The 13,818-nt window shown below is 40.4% G+C and overlaps 2 protein-coding genes across 3 annotated transcripts; one reads left to right on the top strand and one right to left on the bottom strand.

Annotated features, from left to right (window-relative positions):
* Positions 1-494: 494 nt before the first annotated feature.
* On the bottom strand, positions 495-4,444 carry LOC115734095 (GTP-binding protein BRASSINAZOLE INSENSITIVE PALE GREEN 2, chloroplastic). Its single transcript, XM_030664684.2, has 4 exons — positions 4,274-4,444; positions 2,849-4,182; positions 1,661-1,828; positions 495-1,168 (listed from the first exon to the last, which is right to left on the bottom strand). Exons 1-4 carry the CDS (start codon positions 4,392-4,394, stop codon positions 815-817), a joined length of 1,977 nt encoding a protein of 658 aa, XP_030520544.1. The 5' UTR covers positions 4,395-4,444; the 3' UTR covers positions 495-814.
* Positions 4,445-4,559: 115 nt separating this feature from the next.
* On the top strand, positions 4,560-12,620 carry LOC115734104. Of its 2 annotated transcripts, none has more exons than XM_030664691.2 (14): positions 4,560-4,760; positions 4,868-4,969; positions 5,125-5,181; positions 5,263-5,351; positions 5,532-5,629; positions 5,816-5,867; positions 6,912-7,004; positions 7,567-7,677; positions 7,928-8,258; positions 8,631-9,109; positions 9,756-9,865; positions 10,778-10,836; positions 10,924-11,111; positions 12,092-12,618. In XM_030664691.2, exons 1-14 carry the CDS (start codon positions 4,709-4,711, stop codon positions 12,278-12,280), a joined length of 2,010 nt encoding a protein of 669 aa, XP_030520551.1. In that variant the 5' UTR covers positions 4,560-4,708; the 3' UTR covers positions 12,281-12,618. The 2 variants fall into 2 exon arrangements, with proteins under 2 accessions (XP_030520551.1, XP_048127727.1); XM_048271770.1 differs by having other exon boundaries at positions 4,635-4,760; positions 12,083-12,620.
* Positions 12,621-13,818: the final 1,198 nt, after the last annotated feature.

Below are 13,818 nucleotides of genomic sequence, written 5' to 3'. Positions count from 1 at the left end.
ACGTCAAATGAGTAGAGGTTGTTATGTTAAGGAAAACAGAATGTTCTGGGGATTATGCCCCTGACTGGGTACGAAGTGAACTAAGGTGTTTGTTGATTGGAGTTTGGAGAACATACCACCCTCCACTTCTGAACCTTGTCTGAACTCAGTCTGTTGGACAACTTTCCTTGGTACATCGATGTCGGTAATTACAAAGAACATTCTCTGGAAAATCACACATCGATGTCGTCGGTGTTACCCAACTGTCACTGTATCCCCATTTTTCCATTGAGAATTACTAGATCGGATGTTATTGTCCTAAACCAAAGCTGTCACCTACCTGTCATTTTCCCCCGTTATTGTACCTCCACAGGAATAATTTTGCCCTCAAGCAGATTAGGCACAACTAGAACTATAGTTAAAGTGAAAAATGGGAGACTGGTTGAAGTAATGCTGTCTCAAGAAGGTCATGCCACCGATCAAAGGAAGATTTACGCAGCAGCACACCTTGTGAATAATTTCAAGAGAAGCACTTTCATCAAACCCTTGAATAGAAAACTAGTTGTCACATTTAGCTTGTATCATTCCACTATCATCCAACAGCTGATGACATTCTGACGACGTTGAAGCAGCAACGGTCCTCACACTGATACATTTGCACCTTCCCTTTCCAAATCCAAATTGGTGATTTGATAAAGCTGATAAAAAGTGAAGCTCTGTCTGTAGGCGCATGAACCAAGCACTCAGCACAAAAAGGCTGCATCCTTCCCCATGGCCAATAACCTATGCCACAGTTGTTAATGCTCAATGACGTCGCCAAAAGGGAGTTGATGCTTCAAACAGAGACCCGAGAAAGCAAATCATCAGTCTCCTCTTGGAGTTCCTTCTTTCTCTTGGATTCAAGTTTGTTTTGGTTGCCAATGGCATCAGATATAGCTTTCGGCAGCCAGAACCCGGGTCTCTCAAGGAAACGAGCCCGATCTAGAACCAAAGGTTCTCGCAAAGTGACTTCGATGCCGTTGTATGTCCACAATGACAGGGTTGCTTCGCCCTTGAGACCTATAGAAAACCAACCGAGTCCAGCTATTGCGATGTCCAAACTATTCACATCCCAACTGGTCCCGGAAAATTTGATTTCCCTTTCCTCCCATTTGCCCAATTCAGAGGCCCTTTCTTTTCCAACTGGAGGCTGAGAAAAAAAGAAGAGTACTCAGAATCATCGTCACAAGAAACACTGAATTTAGTTCAGAGAAATTTATTTTTTCAGTGACCACGTGGACACCCATCACAAAATTCATCAACATTTCAGTTCTAAATTGGTCCAAGCTTTTAAGTGCACCTTCCCATAAGAAAAGGAAACGTGATGGAACACTGACTCAGTAAGCTAAAACAAACTCCTGCAGATATAATAACATCCCAAATTTGAAATGTTGTTTCAGCTCCAAAGGCACAGAACAATGTGGAGAGAAACTGAATAGCTGAGGACAAGCTCAGGCATTTTCAGCTACAATACGCTCATATGACTCATTAGAGAAACAAGAACGTAAATACAGATATAGAGTATCAAAGCAGAACAAGAACATGTGTAAGCCAAACTAGGAACTCCATTGTTTTGATTAATAAACTAGGAACCCCCAAGTCACTTGTAGTAAAGCCTACAGAAAATTGTGCAAGCACTTACCTGCAACCTTATGCCAACATGGTTTCTCCAAATCTCTTCAGCATTTTCAATTTTCCCTAAATGTAGAGAGACGCTTGGAGATGCCCAGATCGTGACATAAACCGTCTCTACAGAAGCTTGATTAAGGTCTAATCTCGTTAAGCCACCAACATGCACAGCCTGCCCAGCCTACAAAAGCACAAGGAAGAGTCAGATCCTTTGGCACAGCTGAATCAAGCATCCATTGCAGGAATGTACCCACACAAAGCTTAGAAAAGCAAATCATCCGTGGAGTGTGAAGGTCCCACATTATTATAAGTCTATACAGAGCACCGACCTCAACAAGCCTGTTTTTTGAGATCCTTTAATCACAACGTTAGCTTTAAAAAGACAATTCATACTAGGGGTGAGCGGTTCCAGGTTCCTTACGGGTTCTACCCGAAACCCGGAACCTACCCATCCAAACAGGTTCCTCATTTTTTGGAACCCGAAACCTACCCGTCACACCTTGGAACTCGAAACCTACCCCGTCACATGTTCTAGGGTACTCGAGAACCTATCGATTTCTTTTATTTTCTTTTATTTTTTTCATTTTTAGTTAAGCAAAATGAGAGTGAACACTACAACATATAAGAGAAAGTAGATGTGAGTGATTTTAGGCTCTGTACTGATTACATTTAGAACCCGAAACCAATTAATTGCAACACATTTATCATTTTTTGGAACTTGAAACATAAAAAATTGTTTGACTCCAAATTATACACTCATCATCGAATGCCATATAACGTTGTATGATTGTGCAAAAATATATACCAAGAAAAATATAAAAATTTATTTCGGAATCCAGGGTCAAGGTTCCAGGTTCCAGGTTCCAGGTAGTGGAACCTGGAACCTACCCGTTGGAACAGGTTCCTCAATTTTTGGAACCCGTAACCTACCCCGCATACCTTGGAACCCGGGAACCGAGCGGATCCTACGGGTTCCGGTTCCAGGGTAGAACCCGTGTTCTCGGTTCTACCCCGGAACCATGCTCACCCTTAATTCATACCCTCAAAAGGTAATGCTAGAGCAGAAAATCTTAAGCACGTCAAGTTCAATTCTTTGGCCCGTAAGTCGGTGATAGAGGGAAATGTATCATGCCGTTTATCATGATATTGTATTACTATTGATGAAAAATTATTGAAAAGAATTTGTTGGTAAGAAGCCTGCCTTCACTCTGTAAGTCCGAGGTTGTAGTTCTTTTCTTATTTCGACCATTTTCTGCTCATCACTGTTCAGTCTCATAGACATCAAGTACGGGTGAAGAAGCCCTGGTGTGTCGTACATCTTTGCCTTGGCTGACAGAATCCCTCCAATCCTCAAAATACCCAGTGTTGTCCCAGGAATGGGAGCTTCTGTCAGTTTCGTGATTTTCGCTCCTTCCTTCCTCGCCATAATATTAATTAGAGTAGATTTTCCAGCATTTTGTGCCCCAACTACCCACACATTTCCTCTTGGACCTGCCAATTGCTTGATGAATGCCAACAAATTCCTCACTCCCAAATCCTTACGAGAACTAACCATATAAACTCCACTTAGCTTAGGTGCTCCTCCTGCCTTAGCACGGTGCCGGACCCAACTGTCTAATCTCGCGGGCGAAATTTGAGACGGGAGCAGATCCACCTTCGTAGCCACGAGAACAAGCTTGGGCAACTTCTTGTTCTTAAGTTTTGGGTCATTTTTAGTTCCTTCCAGTGCCTCGAACAAGGTCTTTGCTGCTCTTTTTGGGAAAGACCCATCAAAATCGACACAATCAACCACCATAACCACAACAATAGAATTTGCGTTTCCAGTAGGCTTCATCAAACGGGTGGTGATTAACCTATCGAAATCAAAATCGGGTATCAGGTTCTCTGCTGCTTGGTTTTTCACATGCCCGTAGTTCCTCAATGAATGGCATCGAGCACACACCGTCACCTTCTCCATCTCCTTCCCAGCCTCTCTAGCCAATCTCTTTCTTTCGGCTTTCGACAGCTTCTCTTTCTTCTTCTGCTGTTGTCGCTCCACAATCTCCTCCGTGATGTTGCCATACCCAACTCCAGCAGGCGTGAAACCATCCAATTCCAAATCCTCCGAATCGCCTTCCTCCAAAAACTCCCCCTCCCATTCATCACTCTCCCAATCAAACTCACCTCCCACCTCACCATCTATCCCTAATTGACCCTCGACAACATCCCCAAGCTCCCCATTTTCTTCTTCAAAATGGTCCTCCACGACACCATCATCATTCTCATCCTTATCCTCGTCTCCCGATGCTTCTCCCTCACTGACCTTCCGCTTCTGGTAATACCCAGGAAGGTCAGGGTCCTTGTCCTGCATGAAGACTCCGCACCCGGGACAAATCTGCCCACGTTGCTCATCCTCGTCTCTCCCTTCGCTCAAAACCGGACTTCTAACGCTCTTCCTACGCGCAACCTTGCCCTCACATCTCTTGGTCGTTTCCACAGCTGAATGGTTTTTCCCAGCTGAGGTCACGAGTGAAAAGTTCTTGTTTTTGTTGCCACCTGAGTACAACAACAGTGTTTCTTTATCTACGACGGTTGTTCTACTCGTAATCAGTGGAAACTGGTAAGGGATGGAAGGAATTGGACTTACTTGCGAAGAGGCGAGCTTCCCTTCTTGTTGTTGTGGGGAATACTTCAACAACGGTGCCGTTGAGAGCTTTGAGCGTGATCATAGTTGAAGAGAGAGGCGATGAAGGGAGCACCGTCGCCATTTTCGTCGGGCCTGTGTTAGAGGGTGCCGCTGATGCGGAGCGTGACTTCGTTGGTGGACGGACGAAGGTAAACAAACAAACTTTTAGGTCGGGGATTTGATTGCAAAAAGAAGAAAAGTCCAGGGATGACATAGCAAAAAATGGAAAAGTCCAGGACGTCCCACGCCATTATCCCATGTAAATAGGACTGAAGATCGCGCGGGCGCGTCCGAAATTATCATTTTCCCGCCTGATTAAGTTTACTTGCTCGATACACTTGCCAAGTTCAAGCGATACCAACGCTGGAAACTCCAGAAGCTCCATTCGCATCTCCCATGGCGACGACGCTGACTGAAACTTCGTCTCCTTCCTCTCCAATCGCCATTGGTGAATCGTCTGAAACTCCGATTTCTTCAACCTCGCTCCTTTGTCTTTTACTTCTCGGCCGATGATTCCCCGGTGTTGATCGAACTGAGTTTTTTCCGTCGTCGCAGGCGATTGCGAAGTGACGATCGAGTCCAAGAAATTCACTCTGGAATCTGACTCGAAATGCCTCCGCATCTCCGTCTCCAGAAAGGCGCAGATCAACATCGCAGGTACTGATGAACTGTAGGAGGTCCGCATGTGTGTTGCGTCTCTGTACGCATGTGCTCGGTCGTTTTCTTATCCTCTGGTGCGATCGTGTTTGTGTCTAAACGCACACTTAATTAACTTAATTAATTGCCTTCCCGATCTGAATGGATTTTGGTAGTGAAAGGAGACGTGAGTAGGAGTAGCAACGACGAAAGTAGGCTCGCAGAATATAAAGGTGAACTAGCACCTTCCCCTTTTTCATAGCACCGGTTCATCTGAAATTTTTGCTTAGTCTTCTGTACACGTGTTCAATCAGGCGAGGAGCTCGTATTCTCGGGCGATGAATACTATTTTGTCTTAATTAATCCAAAAGATGCTGATTCCCGTGGCAGATCACTGATTCAGGTCTCTTCTCTGTCTCTGGCCTCTGACATTATACCGTACTTATTATTCGAGTGCTATTTCTTTCATTTTCTTGTTTATAATATCTGATCATATTTTTTAAATCAGTTTTCAGCAGCACTATATTGATCAGTCCTTTTCGATCATTTCACTGGACCTAATTAAGAGCATATATGTATGCAGGAAGTGCTAAAATTGTATTCGAAAGAGCTACCTGCAATGAATTATGCTGCTAACACAGGGAAGGAGTCGATGTTCCTTGAACGATGCATATCCAACGGGTATGGTGCTTTTCATTTTCTGTTTCTTGATCTCATTCTGACCGTAGCAGATTTGGCAATGATCCATCCTTTATTCACACTAGATTTTTAGACACTGCACTTTGTTTTGAACTAATAATCCTTTTATTTCTGGTTTTTCAAATAACCACTACCACAGTTTTGACTGTATCTTGGTACATATTGCAGGAAATACCGCTCACTCCTTTTGAAATCAAAATCTTCAGAAGGTCTTGAGGAGGTAGTCATAATATTTACCCTATCATTAAAAAGATTATTTTTCTATTCTGTGCGATGCCATGGCGTCCTGCTAAGAATCTACCTGGAGTTGCAGCACTTGTCATAGTGGTTGATTTGGTTTCCACGTGGAGTTGCCACTTGGCACCGAATTTGTGGGTCATGGACAATAGTAATATGCATATAAAGGCCTATCCTGATCTCTTTGGCCAAGCAACTGTGAATCATTTGGTTAATGGGCAATTATCTGAGTACTAGTCATTTCAATTATCAACCTTATGCTATTATTCTTCCCCACCACTCGCTGCTCACCAGAAACCAGACTGCTACGGAGGAAATTTGTTTAGGTTCCCATTGATATTCATGTTTTTGGCAGCCTTATATCGCAAAATGCAATCTCTCTGCTGGAAAGTGCTTGAAATTCACACTCAAAGTCTATGATCCACAGAATGCTCCAGCCATTTATCACATGCAGTGCAACCAGTAGTGACGCTTTGTTCCCTAAATTACAGCTTGAGATCACAGCTCTTTGAATTGATGCAATTGTTCTACCTTAAATGCCCGTCTATCGTACCTCATGATAGACTCTGCAACTGTGACATGTACTCATTTATTCTACCAAATCATTATGATTAGGTATGGTATTCCACGAGTGCATTGCATGCATATTTTGCAAAGCATTATTAGAATATTATGACTTTCTGAAGTATACAAGGTCATTAATCATCATTACACCCTTCCCCTTCTATTATGTGTATATAGGTAGGGAAAGGTATATGGACACCATAACCTCGCCATAGACTCTAGGCACTGTACAACCTCAATATTCTTCAGGTTGGCAGATGCCTCTCAGTCTTTGTTGACTGATTTTGTTCTGATGATGATCATACAATCTTTGAGACGCAATGAAGTTTTGCATCGATAATGTTTTATTATACTTCTTGCTTGTGCGAAGGTATTGAACAGTTTCGTGAAGTATTAGATGCCCAGATTCACCTAAGTTACTTAGCTGTATTAATAAAAAAATACTCTCATCTCATTCATGCAGGTTTTGGCTGCAATTACTTATCAAATATTGCCTGTCGACACACATTATGCTGAGATCCCTCTTGCTGCTGTTAGTGCAACTTACCAGCAAAAGGTTAATTTTTAACTCATTTTTGTCCTATTGCCTCCCTTTAAAAAATGTAACTTGACATGAGAGATGCTGTCACTCTGGGTCCTGTCCCCTGCTCTTTCACTAAATGCAGTACTTCTATTGACGTCAAACACAATTACTTTATTTTAAGGACTGTGCTGAAAACTTGAGAGTATTTCCAAATTATGAGAGCTAGTCAAAGGGACACATGAAAAGAGTGCTAGAAATATAGAATTCTTCGTTGATAGTCATGACTATGTATTGGAAGTAATTTCAAGTGCATATCCGGATCTTAGCATTTTGTCCTTTATAAAATCTCATTCATTTTCGCTCAATAATTATGACATTGTAATTCCTCCTTGTGATGCTATCTCTTATTGTTTATGCTACTGCAACATGCTCGTAATTTCTACAGACCTCACATTCTAAAATTTGGACAACTGCATATATCTATTCAGGATATATTATATAAACAGCATCTGCCATTTCGAGCTAAATTCTACTTAATAGAGCTGCTCTTAAAGGTCTGCATTTAATTATTACTTATCTTTGCCCATTTTGCCAGGGTATAGGCCGCCTCTTGTTCATGGAACTGAGAAATAGACTTCAGAGTGTTGGAATCTGCACAATATTTTGCTGGGGAGACAAGGAATCTGAAGAGTTTTGGTTTAAGATGGTAATTTCGAGACTGCTTCCTAACAGTACAGAAGAGCATTACATGGTCATGTTAGTTAATTTTTTTCCTCCGTTCCCCAATCTTGTTTTCGGGCCTATATGCTAAAATTGTCACTACATCAAAGAAATCTCCTATAATTGTCTATATTTTCCATTTTACTTTTAAATGTGCCTCCTCTTCAAAGATGTTAGAGAGGAATTATTTAGTTCTCACCGTTAGATTTCTTTCTTATAGTTGATCAATGCTGCAGGGTTTTGTATCAGTTGCGGAGGTTGACAGCAAGGGTAGAGCTCGGAGGCTTCCAATCAGGGCTGACATTCGAAAAGCATTATGTTTTCCAGGTGGTTCAACCCTCATGGTTTCTCATCTTAGCAAGGACATTTCAGTTGATCCTTCAGATTCCCTGAAATTGTCTATGAGGCAAAGCAAGATGTTCTCCACTTTTGCTTGCGTTAAAATACAGGGGCTTCATCCCTCAGGAGAAAATTGTACTACTCTCGCAATGACTACTGGGACAGAGAATTGTCAACCTGAAGGATTACTGGCAGATGGGATCACAGGAGAAACTATGAAGGTGGAGGGTAAGAGACGGAATATTCTTTCTGTTTGACTATTTGCCAAAATACACCTACATTGCATCTGTGCCTGTTCTAGCAAAGCAAATAGAATAAATTGGGTTTTACAAATGTGTAAGAACTGACATAACTCTCCTGCATCACATGACGTACAAATTCTGCCAAGAGAATGATTTAGAAGGGAGTCCTTTCAGGATTTTACAGTACACATAAGCTATTTAGTATCCGCAGCCTCACTGCTTCTGTGGTAATGACCAAAACAAGGAGTGAAGCAGTATCTGAATCCACACTTATATGGAAGCTTTCTCCTCATACGCCTCCACTTTGTTATGATAGGAAGTTATATCGTAGTACAATAGTTGTACTTCTTTCTTTCAGGATGTTCTCAAAATCTTGGCAGTGGTAGGGACTTGGTTCCTTCCAACAAAGTGGACTACCAGAACAAAGAACACTGTGCTGAACTTTCTGACTGCAGAGCTCATGGTGATGTAGATCACTGTCATTGCTCTGGACAGGGCAAAAAGAGGATAGTCTGGGAAGCTACGTTATCCTCACTGAAGTCCAAAAAAGTGAAGGGAAGCCAACAAGCTGATTGTCTGTTACATTGTGATGGATATCCAGTTTTAGAAAGTGAACGAAGTGATTTTCGCTTTAAAGGATGCTTGTCTGGATTATCAAGAAATAACTTCTTAGGGGAAGCTATTCCTAGCAATCACAACGAAAATAATGCTAAAATCACCACATTAGACACAGCTTCAGCAGCGCTGCTCCAAAATGAAGTTCATTCTGGAGAAACATGCTTCAGAATCATGCTGATGGACATTGCTGATGATACTAAGAAAGCCCATCTCACAAAGGTATATGCACTTGGCCCTTTGACTTTCACCTGACACATATGTACAGTGTGGTAGTTATTTGTCTGTTTCATTTCAGACTGTGCATAGTTGTGCATATAAAATGCTTCAAAATCGCTTCCTGCTGTTTAAGTGTGATTCTAAAAGGCATGTAACTGAATCTATAATGACAAACAGGGAACACAGAAAACGAGTTTAAAGTTATGCCTCTAGCTATGTTTGAGATGAATGAAAGTGAAGGCAAATAATAACGGAGAAAAGAGGAGGGAAATTGTTTGGAATAGGAAAGAATAACAGGGAAACAATTTGTCTGAATTTTTTCCCAAAATTGGAAGGACTTTGCCTAGGGAGTTCCACTACAGTTGCTCCAATACAACCCATTACTTTTGCTAAAAAAGTAGATCAGATGAAGGACACTTTAGTTTAGTAACTAACTTCAATTCCCTCCACATTTATAGCCTTCACAACATCCAAACAAGAAGAGGAAATGCATTTATGTTTATCTTCTTTTCCTTCAATTTCCTTTCTTGTTTTCTCTTTATTTCTCTCATAACTTAATTGCCATGCACATGTTGATGTATACAAATTCCTTGGACTTTTGTGCTTTCACAACATTTCTATTTATGACCTATTTGTTCCTGTTCTTTAGGTAATTGAAGGACTTGGGGGCGTTGTAGCTTCAGATGGAAGCACAAGCACACACATGGTAACTGGGAAAGTCAGGAGGACTCTGAATTTCTGCACTGCTCTCTGCTCAGGGTATATACGTAGTCTTAGGGCATGGAAGTATATTCTTCTATTACTGGGTTCGACATGTTATAGCATGTAATGGAATGTTACATCTACAGCTGGTTTACATGTTTGCTTTGTGTTTCCAAATTGGCATCCCAAATACAGCTGGCATGATTTTGTTGACAAGTAGATTGAACATAAGAGTTTTTCCTCTTCAGGTTTTGGCACAACTGATGATCTTTAGTAATGTCTCATTTAGTTAAACTTTTGTTGGGGCATTTTCATTGTTTCATTCAGAGTGAAGATTCTCCAGTTCTCTTACAGTTCAGCTGTGAGTCTGTTCCTGGATTGTGAATGATATGAGACAGAACACATTATGTTGATATTTCAGCATTCCTAACATAAATTGAATCCCAAGATAAGCATACCTGACTTTGCTTGGCAAATACTCCTAAGGGTCCATGTGATTTTAAAGTCATAGGAGTTAAATCATTGATTTTAATCGCCCAGTTTAAATTGCAAAAAGAATATACCCTACGATCACATAATTCAGCAGTTAATCATGGTACTATTGCAAATTGTGTACGCCTGTCTTCTATGCCTCTTCCTGTCTATCTTGAAGTATATTAAATTTGAATGGATATATGTTCTTGGCCTGACAAACAAAATGAGTTGTCAAAGATTGTTATAGTTCTTGCAATATAGCAATTATTGTTTGTATAAATGGGTCTTTCTTTGTGTCTTTTCCTCTTTTTAAATCTACTGCCAGTATCTTCAGCCTTCCAATCATTTCTAATGATTGATTTGCCTGGCAGTAGCAAAGATAACTATAATATTCTAATTGCTGTCATGCTTTGGTTAATTTTCTTTTAGATGTGGTGGACCTCTAGGTTGCTTATGTTTGATTATTTATATCATGGTCTTTGGATCATTATGCAGAGCTTGGATACTCTCACCCCTTTGGTTGAAAGAGAGCTTTCATGAAGGCAGATTTGTGGGTGGGTGAAAAAAGAAATGATATAGTCTCTTCAATTTCACTCGCTCAACTGTCTTACCTTGTCTCCTCTTATGTTGATTTGTTACAGATGAACTGCCATATATATTAGACGACAAAGACTATACTCTGAAGTATAGATCTGAGTTAAAAGGTGCAGTTATGAGAGGAAAAGGTAGACCTGGGGCTCTACTTGAAGGGTATAATGTATGCATGTCAGCTCATGTTCAACCCCCCATTAAGACTTTGACAGCCATTGCAATTGCTGCTGGTGGAACAGTGAGTGTTATGAACCTCTTGAAGCTCTAATTTTTCTTGATTGTGCTAGCAGCTGAAGTGGCAATGAGAATTGCATCAAGTTTTTATTTTGTTAGCATTCTCTATTGGGGAAGCTGTTTCATATGAATTACATAATTCATGCATAAGAGGAAATTGTTGAACTATATTTGGTAGTTTAAGAATTAATTGTTCAAGGGTTATTGAATAAGGCAACTCAAGTTTTTGAGGTCTCCCTATGTTCAATATATAAATTGAATCCTCGTGTAATCTTTCAACAAATCAATCTTGTAAAGATATAGGCTCCGTTTGTTTCGCGCAAGCCAATGAAAAATGTTTTCGTTATCGGAATAAATTTAATATTTTCGTGGGCGATGAAAATATTCTTCGTTTATTCCTTTTTGTGAGCAACACAAGCACTCATTTTTAGAAATATATTTTCCAAATAATTTATTTTCCGCAAAACAAACATAGCCATAGTCTTTTGTGGTTTTCTTTCTCTCTCTTTCAATTCTATAACATTCATGGACATGAACGATCCTTTCCATCATGGTGCTTAGCAATATATTAAAGAAAATAAAACGAACAAACGTTGTGTGGTGGAGTATGCCGAAATATTCTATTCAAAATCATCTGTTGAGAAAAGCAGCTGAAATTAGACAGTGGCGTAACCTTGTCAATCCAGTACCAGCTTATAGCATTCTGTCTAATTATGGCGATGCTTTTCTGGTTTCCGTTACTAAAGGGATAAGTGAAAGTTAATGTCACGTCTAAAAAAGTAAAAAACATCCTTAGTAGATGAGGAGATAGAATCCATTTTATATTTCCTATGTTCGTAAATCGTCAGTTGGTTTCTGTTTTGATATCTCTATTCCAGCAAGATATAATGATGTTAGAAAATTTGAACATGCTTGTATTTTCTATCTATATAACGCCATATTATTAATGCTTAGTATCTCTTTCTTTCCCTGGAGAAAATTCAGATCATTCGTCAACTGGACAAATTGAACGATCTATCAAAGACAATTTTCATAGCATGTGAGGAAGATATGGAGGAGGCATTGGTGGCTGTAAAGAAGGGAGCATGGACATTCAGCAGTGACTGGTTTATGCAATGCATCATGAGACAAGAGCTTCACTTGGAGGAGCAACAGTTTGCAGAGTCTCTATAAGAACAGGTAACTGTATGCCAGTGAAATGAAAGGAGTCCTACAACTAAGATTAGAGATGTAAATGGTTTTCGCTCTTTTTGGCATGAAATGTACAGGACTGAAAGCACCGTATTTATGAATTACCGATCATAAAGAATCCTTTTATCCACATGTGCATTGTCTGACGAAGGACACCATTCAAATTGATGTTCGGGTGTAAATTCAAAATCTTCCCATAAGTAAGCCGAGAAAATTCCTTTTACTGCAGGTTGTTTTCTTCACGACTAAACTAGATATCTGTATTATGTATTCAAGACCGTGTTCCTAGTGCATGTAAATTGAAGGTGCGCAGATTATCTGAATGCTGGATTTGACGCTCGATTTTCCGTTTTCTTATTTTTGTCACGTAATTTGGGCCGTTCTCTTGCTTCCTACGTGAGGATGAGGTACAAATAAATGTCCACCGAATCAGAAAGTCTTGACCTATTCCTTTGTTCCTACTATTCACACTGAAGCTTCCTTAGGGCAGCATTCATCGTAAATCAGATGACAGAAGATCTATGATGAAACTGCTTCCATGGGAGAACGGTTTCACTGTGAATGAGGTACTTAAAAATCCTCAATGCCTGCCCATTCAGGCCTTATATTCTGACCAAGCCGATGATCATGTCTATTAGGCAGGCTCTCATCAAAAGGAAGCTGTGCCCTGTCGTTCTAGAATTCAACATCTCCAGCGTCTTTTCCTCCCTTTTGCTTTAGGACAGATGCTGAATGCGCTGAGGATCCAATGATTTATGAATAACGCACGAGTCCTCATGGCTTTTCAAGTCGGAATCAAGTATGAAGGCTAGGAAATGTTAGGGCATAATTGAGGGTAAGTAGCAGAAGAGGACGGTGGAGGCCGCAATTTTGTCGGTGGAGTGCCAAGAAATTGTCTAACTGCTCTTTTAGAATGCGTATTTGCTCCGATGTTCAATCTCATGAGAGCCAGCTAGTGCTTGCCTAAAGTGAAAGTTATCTGGTTGGTGGGATGGTGTGGAGCTGGGACCGAGAGGCTTCCTTGGTAACGCTCATTTGAAGAAAAAGTCGCCTACGGGGTTTCAATTGTTGGCTTCATTTCCTTAAGAGTTGAGACGGAGTAATACAACGGGCAGAGAATTGAGGACAAAAGTTCAATTCAAAAACTTAAATTAATAGGAGAGAAAGATCGCTTATATATAAAGAGCATGTAGATTCCGTAAGCAAGTAATTCGTGATGCTTTTAACACATTTTCTCACGTGTAAGCTAAAGCAGGAGCGACACATGGAATTTGACCTACGGATAGCTGCACATGTCAAATACGCAAAGACGGAATCTAGCTCAAATGCCATATTTGAATTATTGTACAATCTACATCTCAAACAGGAAGCTCATTGCAACATTCAAAGCCACATGTTTGACAATGACAAGAAATGTAAACGAACTACAACAAGCCAAATCCAATAAAAGAGAGAAAACACAATTATTCATCTTTGCGATTCGGAAAAGTATAGTGTTTTGACTCTCTCATTACTTTTGT

Source organism: Rhodamnia argentea, chromosome 10 (genome assembly GCF_020921035.1).
Source record: "Rhodamnia argentea isolate NSW1041297 chromosome 10, ASM2092103v1, whole genome shotgun sequence".
In the NCBI taxonomy this organism is placed as follows: domain Eukaryota; kingdom Viridiplantae; phylum Streptophyta; class Magnoliopsida; order Myrtales; family Myrtaceae; genus Rhodamnia; species Rhodamnia argentea.
The sequence above is the reverse complement of the archived record's forward strand: the minus strand, read 5'-3'. Positions and strand labels throughout refer to the sequence as shown.

Coding starts and splice junctions, on each gene's coding strand:
- LOC115734095 (XM_030664684.2), bottom strand. CDS start 4,394: ATGGCGACGGTGCTCCCTTCATCGCCTCTCTCTTCAACTATGATCACG. Junction 1,829..2,848: donor CTCGGACTTACAGAGTGAAG/GCAGGCTTCTTA, acceptor GTGCTTTTGTAG/GCTGGGCAGGCTGTGCATGT. Junction 1,169..1,660: donor ATGTTGGCATAAGGTTGCAG/GTAAGTGCTTGC, acceptor TTTTTTTCTCAG/CCTCCAGTTGGAAAAGAAAG.
- LOC115734104 (XM_048271770.1), top strand. CDS start 4,709: ATGGCGACGACGCTGACTGAAACTTCGTCTCCTTCCTCTCCAATCGCC. Junction 5,868..6,911: donor CTTCAGAAGGTCTTGAGGAG/GTAGTCATAATA, acceptor TCATTCATGCAG/GTTTTGGCTGCAATTACTTA. Junction 11,112..12,082: donor CAATTGCTGCTGGTGGAACA/GTGAGTGTTATG, acceptor CTTTCCCTGGAG/AAAATTCAGATCATTCGTCA.